The following is an 18,592-nucleotide window of genomic DNA, read 5'->3' as shown; positions in this document are numbered from 1 at the left end:
GGTTCCTTGAAAAAGTAAGGAAACAACTATAACACTACTCCTGGTCCAACATGGATATATTACATGACTGTTTTGCTATGGGAGTCACTAAAAGAGCATTTTCAAGAGCAAAATTCAACTTGCTAAACTGCTTTATAGGAGATGGTTGCAAGCCCAGATACAAAATTTGGAAGCATTTCCACTTGCCTTACATGTAAAGGTTTATGAAATATTAATACACTCAATGCAAATGGCTAAAGAAAAACAAGCTCAAAGACAACATGAAAAAAACAACAACACACAAACTTTCATTGTGCAAATCATGAAAGCTGTGTAAGAGCTCTAAATCCCAGGTAAAAACTCAAGAAACAGCATCAACCCTAGCAGAGAGCAGAATCGAGAGGGGGTAGAGCTTTACACAATTGCAAATAACATCAGCATTACCAAAACAACTGGAATAAATACCGTCCCCAGGCTGCAAAAACAATCAAAGCACTAGCTCCTTCCTCTCTCCGGCTCCCCTAGCAGCATAGTGAAAGCAGCTGCCTCTCCCCGCCCTCCTTCCCAGCCGCTCCTTGCGCCACCCCTGCCCCTCCCCTACTCACCCCTCCTCTCCCCGCTCCCAGCAGGTGAATTCAGCAGCCTTAGCGAGATTAAGAGGCGCTCACTACGGTCACTGGGCCTCCAGACCAAACTAACATTTCCTAGCTCCCTGGATTAGAGAAATTAGAGACGCGACACCCTGGTGGTATTAGATGCCTTGGCCTCTACCCGGGCCTCTCCCAGGCCAGGGCTGGGGTGGGGGCCTCGGGCCAGTGGACTGGGCCGCGTCTGGAGGGGGCCCGGCGCAGTTCAGCCCCGCGCTCCCGCTGGCGGCGCTACCTGAGCTGTCCATGGTGCTGGCGCGGTCCGGAGGCTGCCGGGCGGGACTCCACGCCGCTGCCCCGACATTCACTCTCTGCTTGGCGCCACCCCCGCCGCTCCCGGCACTTAAGTCCCCGTTACTGTCCACCAGCTGCAAGGATTCATAACCATCGTTGCTGGTCTTTTTCCGGTAGTTCCCGAGGAGACTCATGGGCAAGCCCAGAGACAAGGAAAGAAATCAACCTGGGAGAGGGATGGAGAGGTGGAAGGTGGGAAGGACTAAAGGAGAGATTTTTTTAAGGAAGAAAGAAAGGAAAATTATCAACTGCCCGACATGACGCAAAGAGGAGGGAAAGAGGGAGCGGCCTCCGTAGAGGAGCTGTGCGGGGCGCAAGAAGCCACCGCCCTGGGCAGACCGCAGCTCTGGGCGCCCGGCGCAAGGGAGGGAGGGAAGGAGAGAGGGAGGGAGCGAGGGGGCGGGCGCGCGCGTCCTCGGTGCCGCCACCGCGGAGCCGCCGGCCCAGCCGAGCTCCAGGCTCCGGGCCAGCCACCCTCTGGCTGGAGAGTGCCCGGAAGCAACCCTAGAGGTGTCGCCGTGTCCCCCTCGCAGCAGGGCAGCTCCAAGCGCGGCTGGCCCACGGGAAGGAGGACAAGAGAGGGAGGGAGGGAGGGGAGAGTCTCGGGGAGGTGGGCTGCAGGCGGAAAACGGGGCGGGATGGGAGGGGGAGGAGACGACTGCTGCCGGAGGAGTGAGTGTTGGGTAAAGAAAGGGGCTGGGTGCCTCTGACTGGTAAGCTTTGGGGATGAGGGGGTTTCTTGGTAAGATCCAGGCACGCCCATTTCGTATAACTTAACCTATATTTGCTGGAAGATTCCGCAAGTCAAAGCCACCCCGACGGTTACCGTCCTGGAGGACTGACTTGTAACTCAGATGAACTGGCTATTTGTCTGCTAGGATAGAAAGAAACAGCCGTATTTTTGCACATTTCACATAATGGGAATGATCCCTAAGGGAGAGATGGAAGAGCTAGCCATTCTAACGCTAACGCTAGGAGGCAATTGGGGTCTATTCCACCTAGTGAATGTATGTGACTGTTTAATAACTATTTGTTGAAGCAATAAATTGGGGAAGAAGAAAGGGGGGGGCACGGTTGAATCCGGTGCAATTTCAGATCTGACATCATTTACCTTGAGACCTGGAGAAAGGACCAAACCACTGGGCTGGCTTGAGGGGATAGTTGGGAAGCCAGCTAAACAAGGATTTTTTTTTTCCATTTTCTAGCCCCTCCCCCCTTTTTTTCTTTCATAATTTTGGGCAAAGCAAGCAGTCACTCGTTATTAGAGGAGAATTTATCATGAAGGTAACGAAGCTTAAGGGTCAAGGCCCCTTTCTTGCCGAAGCCTCTTACAAGACCGTGTACCTAATCTAACATTTGTGATTTCATATTTTTATTCTTCAAGTGGACCCCAACATTGTGTAAGTTTCAAGCCTTATAAAACTTGGATATAGCTGTAATTCTCAAAATGTAATTACCAAACGTTCATTTTCACCTGAATTAATAAGACTGCAGAAATATCCATCATTCTCATCATTTCAGGAGAAGACCAGGTGAAAATCTTGATTAAAAAGGAACCTTTTCCCTATTAGGGTTTGGAATGACTAAATGAAAAGCTTTTCCAAAGTCATCTGACAGAGTTTCATCACCAAAACAACACGAAAAAGGTACATGTGTGTAAAATTTTCTTAAATCTACACACAAAGCTAGTTTTGCCTTCTCTCCTTTCCTGGCTCTCTCTGGCTATTATGATTTTGGTCTCCTAAGGACACAAAATCAAACCATACATTCCAAGAGACTTCAGTCCAAATCATCTGGGATCCAAAGAGTTTCCTGGAAGCTCGAGCTCTACATAGGTCTACATAAAATAAATTAATCGGGTTGGGAGACGTTTCTGTTCAAGGATCACGCAAATGCAAATCCTTGTGGGAAGAGGGTGAATCCATAGAGAGGCCTAGATTGTGTAGTAGAATTGTGCACCTGAAATCTGTATAATTTTGTTCATCAGTGTCGCCCAAATAAATTCAATTTTTTTGAAATGCTGTCTTATGGATCCTCCAGCCCCTGGACAGCTGCTTTCCTAACTGCATTACCTGGTGAAGGTATGATCTGACCTGAATCCCAAATCAGTTAATGCTCATTTACAACATCAAAGAACTTGAGTGGTGATGGTTAAAATTGTAATAAAATTTTAAACACAAATTTTATACTTCCAATTTTTCAAATCTGTCAGATTAAGCTATTTTGGTCACTTGACAGAATACTCCGTAAAGTCTAGTAAATAAATCTTTTCCAATTATATATTAAATAATCTTTCCTTCTCATTTAATTCATTACTGATCCGCAGGGAGAATAAATACCCAGAGTTCATCATGTGCCTTGACCAATTCTGGATTTATAATCACTGGATTAAGAGAATTTAGAGAAGATCATTTTTGAAAAGTGAAAATTATTATTTTCAAAAAGAGCACTCTCAGTTATTTTTTGCTGAACTGTTTTCAGAGTTGCAGACATGTTGCTGGAATATATTTAGGTGAAACATATTTTTTAATAACTATCTCCCCAGTTTGCAAATTTAAAGAAAAAACATGAATGGCTACAGGGATCACTTTATTTTTTAACTTTACTCTTAATTTAATATTAACAAAGTCAATTATAATAACTCTTAATAACCCTACAAAATTAGAGCTATAATGAGCATATCAGGCCAGCTGGTGTGGCTCATTGGTTGAGCATAGTCCCATGCTCAGGTCAGGGCACATGCCCGGGTTTCTGGCTCAATCCCCAGTACGGGGCATGCAGGAGGCAGACGATGGATGTTTCTCTCTCATCGGTGGGGTATCTCTCTTTCCCTCTCCCTTCCTCTCTCTCTAAAATCAATTTAAAAAACACATATTTTTAAAAATATAGATAATCTTTTAAAAGAACATATTGGGGCAGGAAAAACAATAGCTGGATTCATTTACAACATTCTAAAAACCAGTATGGGTATACTAGTTGACATTGGAATATATACCAATCTCAACACTACTCTATAAAACAGAGCATAATAAAAGTACCTAACACATATAAAGTAATTAATATCCTTATTATTAGTATTATTGATATGGCTTGGACACAGCTCTACCCTCAGTGTCTGACAGTCCTAGTTTCTCCAATGGGAGGAGCTCAACAAAGGCTACATATTACTGTTTCCAGGATGATACTAATGGAAACTTCTCTGTGTGATTCTGAATGAGAACTTGCACTTAAGGAAGGGAGATGGCACTGGTAAAACCCAAGGTGAACATTTAGAGCTAAACTCTCCTGTTTCTCCCAGATTGAGATTGCTCCATAATCACCTTATCTCAAGAATACCACATGACGCATGGGGCAGAGTCAAAGGATTAGACACCCTCTTAGGGGAGAGCATTCTTTCCCTTCGCCTTTTTATTGCTGACTTCAGTCACTTTCATTAACTTGGTGAAGATTATCTACCCTGAGGACTATTCAGGAGGCAGGGCTCTGTTTCTCCCCATCTCCTCCACCCCAAAATGCTCTCATCGCAGCAGATGTCACACTACTTTTGTGGTGGGGGTAGGAGAAGACAAATAGATGACACAACCCATCAGGGATTATGATCTTTGCTTTCTGATTTCCAGGAACAATAATATATTGCTTACGATTGAGGTTCTGGAACCATATTTCCTAGGACTGAATCCTAGTTCCTCAGAATCTTAACTCTCTATGACCTTGGGCACGATACTTAACCTCTCTGTCTCACTTTTCTCCTCTGTAAAATGCGTGTAATAATAGCACCATACAAGTACGGTTGTAGTGAAAATTAAATATAGTAAATGCTTAACAAATGCTATTGTCACTGTTGTTCTATTATTTTTGTATGGGTAAGTCACTTTTTCAAAAACACACTTTCCTATCTGTAAAATTAGGCTAAATTCTGTCCTGCCTACTTAAAAGATTATCATTATGATGTATAATAAAATAGCATAATAATAAAATAAAAAAGCGTCATGTAAAATGTGAAGTGACTGTTCTGCCTTGAGTTTTTAGGCAGTTTCATGCATGTCTTTCCCATTAGATTTTGGACTCCTTGGTGACAAGAATCCATGTTTTGTCCATGTCCACCTCACACTCATTAGAAATTGAGTAAATATCTATTTAATTAATAAATTTAATGAATAAATAAAAATGTGTTAGCATCAATCACCTTGTCTCATGATTTTTTTAAACTAAATGTTGTGGTCTACTAGATTATAAATAAACTTGGCAATTCATGACATTATTTTAATAAAAATGGAACAGGTTGGAAAACATCAGTTTGGGCATATGGTAAGATACTGTTTCTTCAAATACTATTTTGGGTTTCTTGTGTGTGTGTGTGTGTGTGTGTGTGTGTGTGTGTGTGTGTGTGTGTGTGAGATTCTGCTCGAAAATGACATAAATGTATTTCTCACCATGGGTCCCAGTATTAAATGTTTGAATGTCTATATATGACAGCACCTCCAGTACTGAGAGGTCCTAGTTTTCCCAAATTTTTTAATACTCACCAAAGGATATGTTTTTATTGATTTTAGAGAGAGAGGAGGGGGAGAGAGAGACAGACAGAAACATCGATCAGTTGCCTCCTTTGTGTGTCCAACGGGGGATCGAACCTACAACCTAGGTATGTGCCCTGAGAGGGAATAGAACCCACAACCTTTTGGTGTATGGGACGATGCTCCAAACAACTAAGCCCCCCAGCCAGGGCTAGTTTTCGCAATTTTTAATGACCTATACACTGTGACATCTGAATTCACTTGGATAATTGGACAACAGAGAATTCTAGCTAACCAGATAATAAATGAGGGCAGAGCTTCTACTGTGTTCTCTCTGCTGCAAAATGTATTGTGATTAGGTTTCTAAAATGCACTTCTTCAATTTTCTGCTTTAGCTCATATAAATCAATGAACAGAATTGAAACTTTCTTTGGCAACATGCCTCAGGTCCATAATTCAGATGATCTCCTTATTGAATAAGGCCTGTGGATATAGTTGGTACAAGGTACTGAAACTGAAACTGAAAGCAAGGTACTCCAGCTGGCCCTCAGACATATTTTGTTTGTCCTGTACTTTTAAAAAAAATTTTTTTTTAGCTTAGATGCCTTCACAGAATGTAGATAGGCTTCAGTTTGAGTGCCACATTTCATCACCACTTCACAATGTATGATACCCAGTCTGGCCCGCTCATTCCCATCATCAGTCAGCCCTTGCATAGTGTAGTGGCCACAGCCAGAGGAGTAACACCACCAAGACAAGTGCCAAAGCCACAGCTATAGGCCACAGTCCAAATGAAAGAGCAATAGGCTGGGAATCCTCTCCCGCCTCTATTATTAATCAGCAGAGTGGCCTTAAAAATCATTCTCTTTCTCTTAGCAATAAAATTGAAGGTATTAAATCACACGATTTTCCTATCCTTCTTAAAACTTTACTTGTCATTTTCCTCTTTCTCCTTCAAATGAAGCCCAGAGGGGGAAAAACATGACCATTTAAGTGTTCCACTAGCTAAGTCCCAGTTAATCTACGTTTTTCTATAGAACACACACATAAATAGTGGCAGCTGACAAGAGTTACACATAGAGCAGCGATTTTCAACCAGTGTGCCACCAGAATTTTTAAAATAAGCAATACCTGACTGTTTAGTCAGGGGCACTGACCTCTTTTCCTTTCGACTGTCAAATAAAAAAGTGACAACTGCCAAAACAACAATACCTGTCTGGTGTGAATGCCCTGTCTTGAACCATAAATATATAGGTCATATAATAGAGCTGCATCTTATTGGTCACATCGCATACTAAAGTTGCGTCTGATTGGTTAATTCTTGGTACCAGAAATCCTTACACGTAGAGGCACATGATTTTTTTAAAAGTTACTTTGGAGCAAAAAGGTAGGTAATTATTATTATTTTTGTAAATCAATCCAAATGGTACCTTTTTTGTCAGATCGGCAAAACATAAATTTTTTGGTGTGCCACAGAATTTTAGTAATTAGTTTATATGTGCCGGGAGATGAAGAAGGTTGAAAATTGCCGACATAGAGCAGTACAACAAGAGAGACAAGGAAGTATGCTAGGAAAAACTGAGTGAGCTGGTGCTTAATAAAAGAAAATCTCAATTATTCCTACAATATTCCTGAGGAATGAGGTTGTCTGTTCTGGGTGCCTGATGGGAGTGCTAAGTTTTCCAGAAAATAGGACAGATTTTTCCAGGCAGGATATATTTTTTAAGATAATTCCCTGGGGTGGGGGGAGGACAATTCCCCCAAACTTGTGCTTTCTTAAAGCTCTAACAATAATAAAAAAACAACTGCTATTGGTTACTTACCATTTGCCAGGTACCTTAACTACTTTAACTATCACCTTCCCAACAACTCTGCAAAGATATTCTCCTTATTTTGAGGCAAACTGGAGAGGTTGAGTAACTTGCCCAAGCTCACACAGCTACCAATCACTTAGGATTCAAACTCCAGTCTTTCTGCCCATGCTTTGGCCACTGCACCAGACTGAAGAGGTGGTTCTGGTGGTCACAGTGAAAGCCGGAGGATGCCTCGGTCATTCCTGGTATCTGTCCTAAGTGCGGCCGCTGAAAAATGGTTTGGACACCTTGTGGGAACTACCCTTGCTTTGCTCCGGGTTCTGCTCAATGAAACCTGAAAGTTTTCAATTAATGTGGCTTCCCAATAGGCAGTCTCATTTGTAAGCATCTGGGCTAGAGGAATTTGTATGTTGTGCTCCTGAAAACTGATACTTTGCTACTCTTTGGTCTCCTTTTAATCTCTAGTAGGAAAAAAAATATATTTATTTTTCATTAAAATCAAGTTTCTAGCTTTAAAAAATAAGCTTGGCCTCTGTGTTTGCACATTTATGTGTATAAATATGTGTGTATGCAAATTAAGAAGACATTGAGGCATTGTGGAAAACCACTAGCTTTGGGGGGGAAAGTACAACTATGTTTAAGTTTTGGACCTGCCACATGTAAGTTTTCTATAATCTGTTTATCAGCCTCATTTTCTCTATATAAAGTTGGGGAGACTACTTTTCCTCCCTCATAGAAAGAATCAAATGAAATAAGGTACATGAAAGCATATGATAAACACTAAAGCCCTATTCAAATACTGTGTTTCATCACGTCTAAGAAATCATCCATTTTATCTTATTTTTTTAAAAAATATTTTTACTGATTTTTAGAGAGAGGGCAAGGGTGAGAGAACATCGACTTGAGAGCGAAACATTGATTGGCTGCCCCCTACATATCCCCTACTGGGATCAAGAGCCTGACTCAGTGGTTCTCAACCTTCTGGCCCTTTAAATACAGTTCCTCATGTTGTGACCCAACCATAAAATTATTTTCGTTGCTACTTCATAACTGTAATGTTGCTACTGTTATGAATCGTAATGTAAATATCTGATATGCAGGATGGTCTTAGGAGACCCCTGTGAAAGGGTCGTTCGACCGCCAAAGGGGTCGCGACCCACAGGTTGAGAACCGCTGGCCTGACTTTTCAAGGACAGGCTCCTGGTATAACAATGTTACACCTACATTACCATTTCAAGAGTAACTCCTGGAAGCGCCTGTCCCTTTCATCAGTCATCTTATAAGCAGGGAAACTTCAGTTTCTCAAATGGACAGACACCAACAGACTACCATAAGCTAGCTCTGTGCTCAACTGCTATCAATCCTGGGGAAAACAGACTCAAAAATTTTGCATGGTCAACAGCTTTCCAAAGTCAGATGCAAATCTACACTGAAGTGAATGTTTTCCTAAATGCTAGATACTCCCATGTTTGGCCCTGAGCTCATTATATAAGATTTTATGCTCAAGATCCCTAAAAAGTGGATGTAATTCTTTTTTCTTTTTTTTAAAAAATATATTTTATTGATTTTTTACAGGGAGGAAGGGAGAGGGATAGAGAATCAGAAACATCGATGAGAGAGAAACATCGATCAGCTGCCTCCTGCACACCCCCTACTGGGGATGTGCCCGCAACCAAGGTACATGCCCTTGGCCGGAATCAAACCTGGGACCCTTGAGTCCGCAGGTCGGCACTCTATCCACTGAGCTAAACCAGTCAGGGCTGGATGTAATTCTTCTGTGCCTAAAGGTTCTGAGCCCTAGAGCATGTGGCAAATCCTCTACAATGTAATCCCTTTGTGCCTAAAGGTTGTGAGCCCTAGCGTATGTGGCAAATCCTCCACAATGATGATGAGGAAGGCAGTGGTCACCCCAGATGCATACAGAGCCAATTCTCGGGGTGCTGAATCTCCAGGCAGTTTCTAAGACACCAACCCACTGCTGCCCACTTGACTACATCTAAAGCAGGGAAAGAACCAGAATTTCCTGACCACTAAATTAAGAGCCTAGGTTTCTCATGTATTTACCTATCTAAATGTGAAAGGTCTTTTGAGAAGGATTACCATGGCCATGTCATTCCTATGGAGACCAGGGCTCTGAATACAGCTGAGCATGGGCTAAGCAGTGATTGTCAGTGGTCCCCAATGTCCCTTTCCATCTTCTATGCTAATAGAACCCTTGATCTTTAGCTGGGCACAAGGTCATACAGTATAAAGAGTATATTTCTCGGTCTTCTTTCATGTCTTGGACCTGTCACATGCAAGTTTTCTATGATCTGCTAGGTGTGTGCATGGGACTACGTTGTGGTCACTAGACTATAAGTAGAGATGACAAGTGCAGTTTCTGGTGTGCATCCTCAAAAGGGAGGACAGCTGGTGTGCTCTTCTTCCATTCCTTTTCTCTTTCTTCTGGTAAACTATGGAGCTCCAACAGGTGTCTTGGACCATGAGATGACCTTGAAATGGAGGACTTTGACAATGAAGCAATAGAAGAACCCTGATCCCTAGAGAACTATGGCAGCCCTATACTGATTATTTTTAGACTTCTTAAAGGTGAGAGAGAAACAAACTATTTTGTTTTAAGCAATTTTTATTTTTCTTTGTTGTTGTTGTTGTTGTTATGTGCACCCAAACCTAATCCTAACTAGGATACAAACTACAAGCTAACCACTGGATTTTATTTATTTACCACAACATTTGCCGGGAACAACATAAAGTCTCTGTGTGCATGGACAGATTATTTAACTTCTCTATGCCTCAGTTTCCTCATCCGTAAAATAGTAGCATCTCTGGGCAGCTGTTAGAGTTGCATGATATAAAACACATAAAGAGCTTAGCACACTGCCTGCCACGTGAAGTTCAGTGAACGTTACCTTTGTTATGTCTTGTCATTGTCCTTTGACTGATACGCGGCTGAGTCCACTGAGCATAAATCCAAAGCCAGTGATCTCTCCGCCTCACTCTGCTACCGAGATACGGCCCTCCTGGCCAGAGCCACCCTGCGCTGCAGACCTGACCAGGCCATCGGTGAACTCCCCAGGAGAGTTGCCTTTCCTTGGAGTGTATCTTTTTTGGTTGCCCAAACATTCTCAGTGCAGTTTGGGACATTTTAAGCCGTCAAAGTCGATCTAGAACTTACAGCAAAGTGTCAACACTTATGCCATAGTGATTCTGCGTCTCTTTACTTCAATATGGCCAAATGGGAGAGTATGACTTGTCTTTTGTGCTAAAAGTAAATGAGGAAGTTTGAGTGATAGGTTGGGCATCTTACTGTACTGTGTGTTGTTGTGGTGTTTTGTTTTGTTTTCCTTTTATCTTCTATTGTGGAAATTTTCAAACATATACACAATACAGAAAATCATATAATGGATCCTTTGTACCCATCATTCAGTATCAACTATTACCACATCATGGCCAATCATGTTTTACATATATAGACACCTAACTACTTGGAAGCAAATTCTAGATTTTGTATCATTTCATCAGTAAATAGCTCAGTATGTAGCACTTTAATGTTTGTAAAATGCCTATTATATTTTCTCTGTACTAGAAGCAGGACAAGGTGACATTAATCTGTCTGCTGAGAAACTAAAGCTATCCAGCAGGTGCCTTTTAGGAGACTGTCAGTTTTCTTATTTCCCAGTGGAAATGACATAGCAGTCCATTCAACTCCCTGTCCCCACTCTCAGCACCCCCTCCCCAGCCCCACACATTCACCTCTTCAAGCACTAGCTGTGATCTTAGGCCTTGCTACCCAAGAAATCTAGAAATCAGTCTGGAATTGAGTTTTTCCAACATACAAGAAATTTCTGGAATATTAAAGTTGGACGGAATTGTAAAGGGTAGACTAACGCTTTCAATTTAGAAATAAGACAACTGAGACAGAGAAGTGAGCAAACTGATTCACATTTGAGCTTTTAAAACTGCAGATCCAATTACGTGACTCAGCAGCTTAAAACCATTCGAGGGTTTCCATCACCCTCAGTCTGAGGTATTGCACGTAATGGACCCTTTACCATTCTAAGACCAGATGTGTCTAGGCAGCCCTCTCCACTTTTCCCCTTTCCCCATGCTGCCTTAAAGTCTATAGGGCTTCTTTGTGATCTCCTGCCTGGCCAATTCCTGCTTGCCCTTCAGATCCCTGCATAGCTAGCACTTCCCCAAGAAACCATCCAAGTTCTCAAAACCAAGTTCGATATGATTTCATGTGGTCCCATAGAACATTGTATATATTTGAACATAAACTTACAACGCACTACATTGAAATTTCCTGTTACATGTATGACTTCCCACATCAGATTGTGGGCCATGTTTGGTACCTAACTCCATGCCTGATAAATGCTTGTTGCATGAATGACTACTGCCACTTGGAAGAGTCCATGAAAGACATATGGGTAACTGTTCTGTATACTGTTTAGCACCCAACGAAGGTTAACCATTGCATTTATAACTGCGTAAGGCCACAGAGATACAACTATACTATATAGGGAACTGACCAGTCCATATCAGAGCTCTTACTATTCCATCACACTGCTTAATATGAATCCAGTCAATACAGTTGTCAGTAACTATAAATAGCAGTAACTATTTTCCTATGCAAATAAAACCACTTCTACTGGGTTAAGGAAAACACACAGGCTTATAACCTTTCAAAATCATTTTAGTTTGAAAATTTTGACTTTTTTATCTCAGTAGAAAATTCATACACTGCAAATCATTTTTTTCTGAAAGAATTACGGATCATCATTTTAAAGATTATTTCCTTTGGGCTAGATATTGTTTATGAATAAAAGAACATGACACTTTCACCTTTGGCTCTGAAATCACCAGGCCCATGTGGTACAGAGTACAGGGAGCCCTGTGTTGGTGAAAAACTAGATGGGGAAGTTCTCAAAAGAAAGTGTTAGATCACAAATTACAAGAACAAATTGCCCAAGTTGTGGTAAGTATATTTTAAGCTCCTCACTATTCAGGTGATATTAGGGCTTTTCTATAACCTTTAAATCTTTGCCTGCAAGATTGGAGCATAGTGGTGTTGGTTTTCTATTCAAGAAAGATGTGAGTACTGCATTTACCTACATCGCCATCTTGACTGGAAGTCCTTGCAACTTGTTTCTTAAATGTATTAATAACCTACTTTCTATATCTAAGATTTTAAATTTATATGCATCACCTCCCTAGAGTTTCATCAAGCCCAACACATTCCTCTCATCAGTTCTGCTATAGTTTTTGACATTTATCCAACAAGATGAAAAAGGTGGTCTATGGGCTTTTCAACCCTAAGATGTTCACAAAAAGCAAACAAACAAAACCAGATGACCACTGTTCTATCTAACTTGGAATTTTGCTATCCAAGTGACAGATGCAGAATACTAATTAACAAAATGAAAATCAGGTTCTGGTTTTGTGAGAGAATAATACACACACAGGAAGTCAGTTTCATGTAGCACATGTTCACTGATCCCCCAAGTTGCTGGGGGTACAGGGTACATTAAATGATTCCATAAAAATATGCTGGGCATCGACTTTGTGATAGGCATAGTGCAGTGTGAAATGACTGATTCAAAGTGATTCAATGGCTGGGCTGTAAGTAGGAAAATCTCAGATGTCTTAACTTTTAGAACAATCGATTTTTCATTCCACCTGGATGCCTCATTTCTTTAAAAATCTAAAATAATTCTCCAATCCACCAAAATAAACAAGGAAGGTAAGGAAGGCAAGGAAGGGAGGGAGGGAGGGAGGGAGGGAGGGAGGGAGGGAGGGAGGGAAGAAGGAAGGAAGGAAGGAAGGAAGGAAGGAAGGAAGGAAGGAAGGAAGGAAGGAAGGAAGGAAGGAAGGACAATGTGTGCTCTATCCATTATATCATTTATTTACTCTGAAACTTGAATTAGCCTCCTAAATAAATAACGTATTTTCCTGTTAAGTAAAGTTTGAATTGTTAAAAGTGCCAGTGTCTAAATCTCCTTTTAATAACTGAAGGCCAGGTTATTGTTATGAAATATTATAAATTTTGTAGTATTTTCAGACACTAAAAATGTAGAAAGTTGGCAGTCATGTTAACTGAAAAAAATGATCTCAACCAAGTAAAACACATATATGGATACATAAAGATATCACAGAAAGGGGATACACTCAAGCTTTAACAGCAGTTATCTCTAAGGGATGGAATGATAGAAGGTTCTTACAGTTTTTCTTGTGCTTTTTGAATTTTCGTAATTTCCTTTTGGGAAACATATACTTTTAAATTACAATATATTGAGTACCTACTACGTGTCAAGCATTATGCTAGGTGTTATAAAGCAGAACACAGGGAGGGGACCTGGAGTCAGAGAAAGCCTTCAAGAACAAGGTACTATTTGAAAGAGTAAAACTGAGCCAGGCAAAGAGGAGGGGAAATACACTCAGGTGGAAGGAACAGAATGTTGAGAACTCAAAATCCAGCCTTCGAGGAATTAAAATAAATCCAGGATGACAAAACGATGCACTATCAATTCCAAGCCAAGTTATATGTGTGTGTGATTGTGTGTGTGTGTGTGTGTGTACAAAATACCCCCACCACATCCTCAACAGGCCACGCCCCATAGAAGCAGGAGGAAAGGAGGAGCTATCTCCCACTGTTTCTTTCTCCTTACTGCCCCCCACCACTCCAATTAAGGTAAGTCTGCTCTCCTGCATCCCCCTCTCTTGAGAGCCTTCTCCTTTAATACTGGTTTTCAGATTTTACCATTTAACTCGCGGCAGCAGGAGTCACAGCTGAGTTCATTCTCTGCACCAACAGCCCCCCCCCAACCCCCAGTTTAGAAAAAGTATTCTAAATTTAAACCACACAGCACCAAACTAAAAATGGCTTAGAAAGGGAAACGAACTACCTTGTGCTGGGCTCCTGTTAGATTTCACAGGCATGAATTACCCTTTTTTCTAAGCATATGTAGTCAAATAATTCTTAGGTCATAAAATAACCATCCCCAAGTTCTCATGAGATAAAAGTGTCTGTTTTTAAATGACCAGGGAAGAGGTTGAAGATGGCAAAAAAAGAGTAGGGAAGTTAAGTGATGACTCATGCAAGATGCATCTGGGGTTCTGCGAATGTCATCCAGCTCGCTGTTAGTGCGTGCTGGGTTTTTCCTCATCCCCTTTCTGAAAGGTAAGAAAAGGAAGACAGAACTAGAGTCAGAGGCCTGAGTGTCAGTCCCTATTATATGAGACACTCCCCCAACCCTCAAGTAAGTTTCCCCTTCCAAGCTTCAGTGTCCTCATCCCTAATCATTCTGGGATTGGAAGCTGAACCTGATCAGTGGTCCTCAAGCTTTTTTGTCCTTGGCACTTTTTCCTTTTTTTTTTTTTTTTTAACAATAGCATGTTAGTTCTTTTAAAATGTTCCACAGAAGCGTAATAGACATACTGAAGCATGAATCAAATCATGTGTTCAGCTCAATGAATTTTCACAAACTGAATGTGCCTAAAAAACCAGCATTGGAGTAGAGAGACACATCTGAAAAGACTGAAAAATAAGTGCTTTTTTGTTTGTTTAGTTAATTCTAATACAAAATTTGGGGTAACATGAAAAACATTCCCACATTTGGGTAAGGCACCAATCACCTGGTCACCCTTCAGTTTAGGTCACACTTGAATAGAGCTATTTATTGCCCTAACCTAATTCCTAAAACTATCTTAGTGTATATTTGAGAAGGAAGGAGAGTCTAGTGCAGTGATTCCCAAAGTGGGCGCTACCGCCCCCTGGTGGGCGCTGCAGCGATCCAGGGGGGTGGTGATGGCCACAGGTGCATTTGTTTTAACTTTTTTTGTATTACCTTTCTATTCTGAGTTCAATAAATAGTTTCATAATTTCAAACTTCAATGTTTCTAATTTACACCTTTCTTTACTATATTTTACGAAAAAGGTATAAACATTAATACATATATCTTTCTGTTTAATTGCTATTAAAATTTTAAAAAAATTAATTTCCAGGGGGCGCTGAGTAATATTTTTTCTGGAAAGGGGGCGGTAGGCCAAATAAGTTTGGGAACCACTGGTCTAGTGCAAAAAGATGAGATGAATGACTGAATTAACTGACCTTGGATTTGAGATTTAAGGACATGGGCAGAGTGACATGAAGCCCATGAGTGTGACCAGCAGCACCTATACATAACCCTAAGTCCTGGGAAGGATGTTGAAAAAATACCTACTCAGCTATGGTAAAAGGCTGGGTGAAAGCGATGCTAACAAATTTTATGGAATGTTTTGTAACTTAATCATTCAAGTTATTTTGTAAATTTTAGAATTGCATTAAATTTGGGAGGTGAGAGTTGATAATTCCAAATTATTAAAAAAAACAAAAGTATTAAACATTTGAATGTAGGGTCAGACTCACGAAAATGAAAAAGTCCATATTCTTTGAAACAAAGAAACAAAAATTTATAATCATTTCAGAAAAAATATGGGAAAAGAAGATACAGACAAGCTTTGAATAAGCAAGAAACAGTAACTAGAAATCAACTGTACATACCCTTTATTATTTATAGGATTTTGAAAATGTCATTGGTATCTTGGTGTTTTGCTCTGCTGATTTTATTTTTTAATATAGTCTACACTTTTATTTAATTTATTTTTATTGATTTTTAGAGAGAAGGGAAGGGAGAGAGAGAGAAACATCAATGTGAGAGTGCAACAGAAATACAAAGGATTGTAAAACAATACTATGAACAACTATATCCCAACAAGCTGGACAATATGGATGAAATAGACAAATCCCTAAAAAAATACAATCTTCCAAAATTGAATAAGAAAACCTGAATAGGCCAATAACAAATGATGAAATAGAAGCAGTTATCAAATAACTCCCAGAAAACAAAAACGCTGGTCTGGAGAGCTTAACAAAAGGAAGACAAACAATCCAATCAAAAAATAGACAAAGGACCCAAATAGACACTTCTCCAAAGTGGACATACAGATAGCCAAGAGACATATGAAAAATGCTCAAAGTCACTGATCATCAGAGAGATGAAAATTGAAAAGACAATGAGGTATCACCTCACACTTGTCAGAATGGCTACCATCAAGAAATCAACAAATGACAAGTGCTGGCGATGATGTGGAGAAAAGGGAACCCGTGTACACTGCTGATGGGAATGCAGACTGCTGCAGCCATTATGGAAAACAGTATGGAGCTTCTTCAAAAAATTAAATATGGAATTCCCATTTGACCCTGTGATCCCACTTCTAGGAATATATCCTAAGAGATCCGAAACACTAGTCAGAAAGAATTATGCACCCCTATGTTCATAGCAGTGCAATTTATAATAGCTAAGATCTGAAAACAGCCCAGTGCCCATCAGTAGATGAGTGGATAAAAAAGCTGTGGTACACCCTGGCTGGTGTAGGACAGTGGTTGAGTGTCGACCTGTGAACCAGGAGGTCACTATTTGATTCCTGGTCAGGACACATGCCCAGGTTTCGGGCTCGATCTCTGGTGTGGGACATGCAGGAGGCAGCCAATCAATGATTCTCTCTCATCATTGATGTTTCTATCTCTCTCTCCCTCTCCCTTCCTCTCTGAAATCAATAGAAATATATGTTTTTTAAAAAGCTATGGTACATTTACACCATAGAATACTATGCAGCAGTAAAAAAGAAGGATCTCTTACCCTTTGAGACAGCATGCAGGGACCTGGAGAGTATTATGCTAAGCGAAATAAGCCAGTCAGAGAAAGACAAGTATCACATGATCTCACTCATATGTGGAACCTAATGAACAAAATAAACTGATGAACAAAATAGATCCAGAGACATAGAAACATGGAACAGACTGTCGAATCTCAGAGGGAAGGCAGGGGTGGGTGGGTGGGAGGAGATCAACCAAAGAACTTGTATGCATATATGCATAACCCGTGGACAGATAATAAGGTGGTGAAAGCCTGGGATGGAGTTGGGGGGGGGCTAGAAGGGACCAATGGGGGGAAAAGGGGACATATGTAATGTCTTCTACAATAAAGATTTGTTTTTTTAAAAAAAGAGGGTAGTTTGTGCACAGCTCAATCTCATTGCTATAGATAGGTCTAAATATTTTTAAATGAACTATTTATATCTATAAAACTCTAATATGCAAATTGTCCCCTTGGGAGTTCAACCCGGAGACCAGGAGTTCGATCGCTTGCTATGACATGCGCTGACCACCAGGAGGTGGTGCAGAATGAAGGAAGGCCCTGGCCAACAGCCAGCAACCAGGGAAGGGAGGCCCTGGCCAGCAGCTGGAAGGCTCCAATTGGCCCTGATCACCGGCCAAGCCTAGGGACCCTACCCGTGCACAAATTTCATGTACTGGGCCTCTAGTAAACATATCATTGAGTATATAATCTCAAAAAGTTTTAATGTTGGGTCAAACTTTTTTAATATTAAGGAGGGCAAAATAAAGTCGTTTTTATAAACTCCAGGTATCACAAATATACATAAATATAATACATATTTTGTAGTTCCCTGTTTAGTATCTCAAAATGAAACTCAAAGATAAAATAAACTATGTAACACAACATTTTGAAAAATAAGATATATAATGTACCAACTATAATGTAAAAGAGAAGTGAAAGACAAGTTATCTATTTCTATAAAAAGTAAGTGACCGACCATATGTCCGTCTGACTGTCCAACCGACTGACCAGCCGGTACATATGATGTGCACTGGCAATTTAAAAATAAACGTTGACTGGTGCATGCGCAATATATATAAAGCTCTCACTGGTTCCAATCGCACACGTTTCCATCTGTCATTGTCAATCATGAATTTGGTTGGCACTTCTATTATAGAGAAAAGGCAAATAGTGATACTAAAATATTTCTTCTAATTAATTTCCTTTCATTGTGCACGAATCTGTGCACCGGGCCACTAGTTTATAATAAAACAATATGCATTTCAATATGTAAATAATCAAGCAGGATTGTGTCAGGGAACACATACATGCACTTGTATGTACATTGAATGAGACAGGTGTGTTGTACTGTAATGTCAAATGCAAGTGGTGTCACTTTGGGTAAGTGATGTTCTGAACAAAGTTAAGTACAATCTTTCCTCGATTCACACAGCATTTTTAATCCTGATAATTGCAGTGTATATATAAAACCAACTTATGTTCTAAGCTCAGAAAATTATAGAAGGTTTTTACTTACCTCTTCAGGAAAACATTTGAAAGTTGCACAAAACATGAGATAATTTGTCATGGGACAGAAAAATCTGGAACATTCCAGTACATCGAGCATTTCTGATGTCTGCCCAGTGAACGCATATTTCCAGTTTCCCACAGGAAGTAGTTCCAT

At 40.6% G+C, this 18,592-nt stretch overlaps 1 protein-coding gene across 3 annotated transcripts in view; it reads right to left on the bottom strand.

Annotated features, from left to right (window-relative positions):
• The window catches only part of DNAJC6 (DnaJ heat shock protein family (Hsp40) member C6), a 125,722-nt gene that overhangs the window by 92,177 nt on the left and 14,953 nt on the right, over positions 1-18,592 (bottom strand). Inside the window, exon 1 of one of the 3 annotated variants that reach the window (XM_006089785.3) lies at positions 862-1,131. The exons of the other annotated variants lie outside the window; for them this stretch is intronic. Coding sequence (XP_006089847.1) covers positions 862-1,054 — 193 coding nt within the window. The 5' untranslated portion in view covers positions 1,055-1,131. Of the gene's footprint in view, positions 1-861; positions 1,132-18,592 lie in introns of those variants that run through there. 3 annotated transcript variants of the gene reach the window in all.

Source organism: Myotis lucifugus, unplaced genomic scaffold (genome assembly GCF_000147115.1).
Source record: "Myotis lucifugus unplaced genomic scaffold, Myoluc2.0 scaffold_63, whole genome shotgun sequence".
In the NCBI taxonomy this organism is placed as follows: domain Eukaryota; kingdom Metazoa; phylum Chordata; class Mammalia; order Chiroptera; family Vespertilionidae; genus Myotis; species Myotis lucifugus.
Note: the sequence above shows the minus strand (reverse complement) of the source record. Positions and strands in the feature narration are given on the sequence as shown.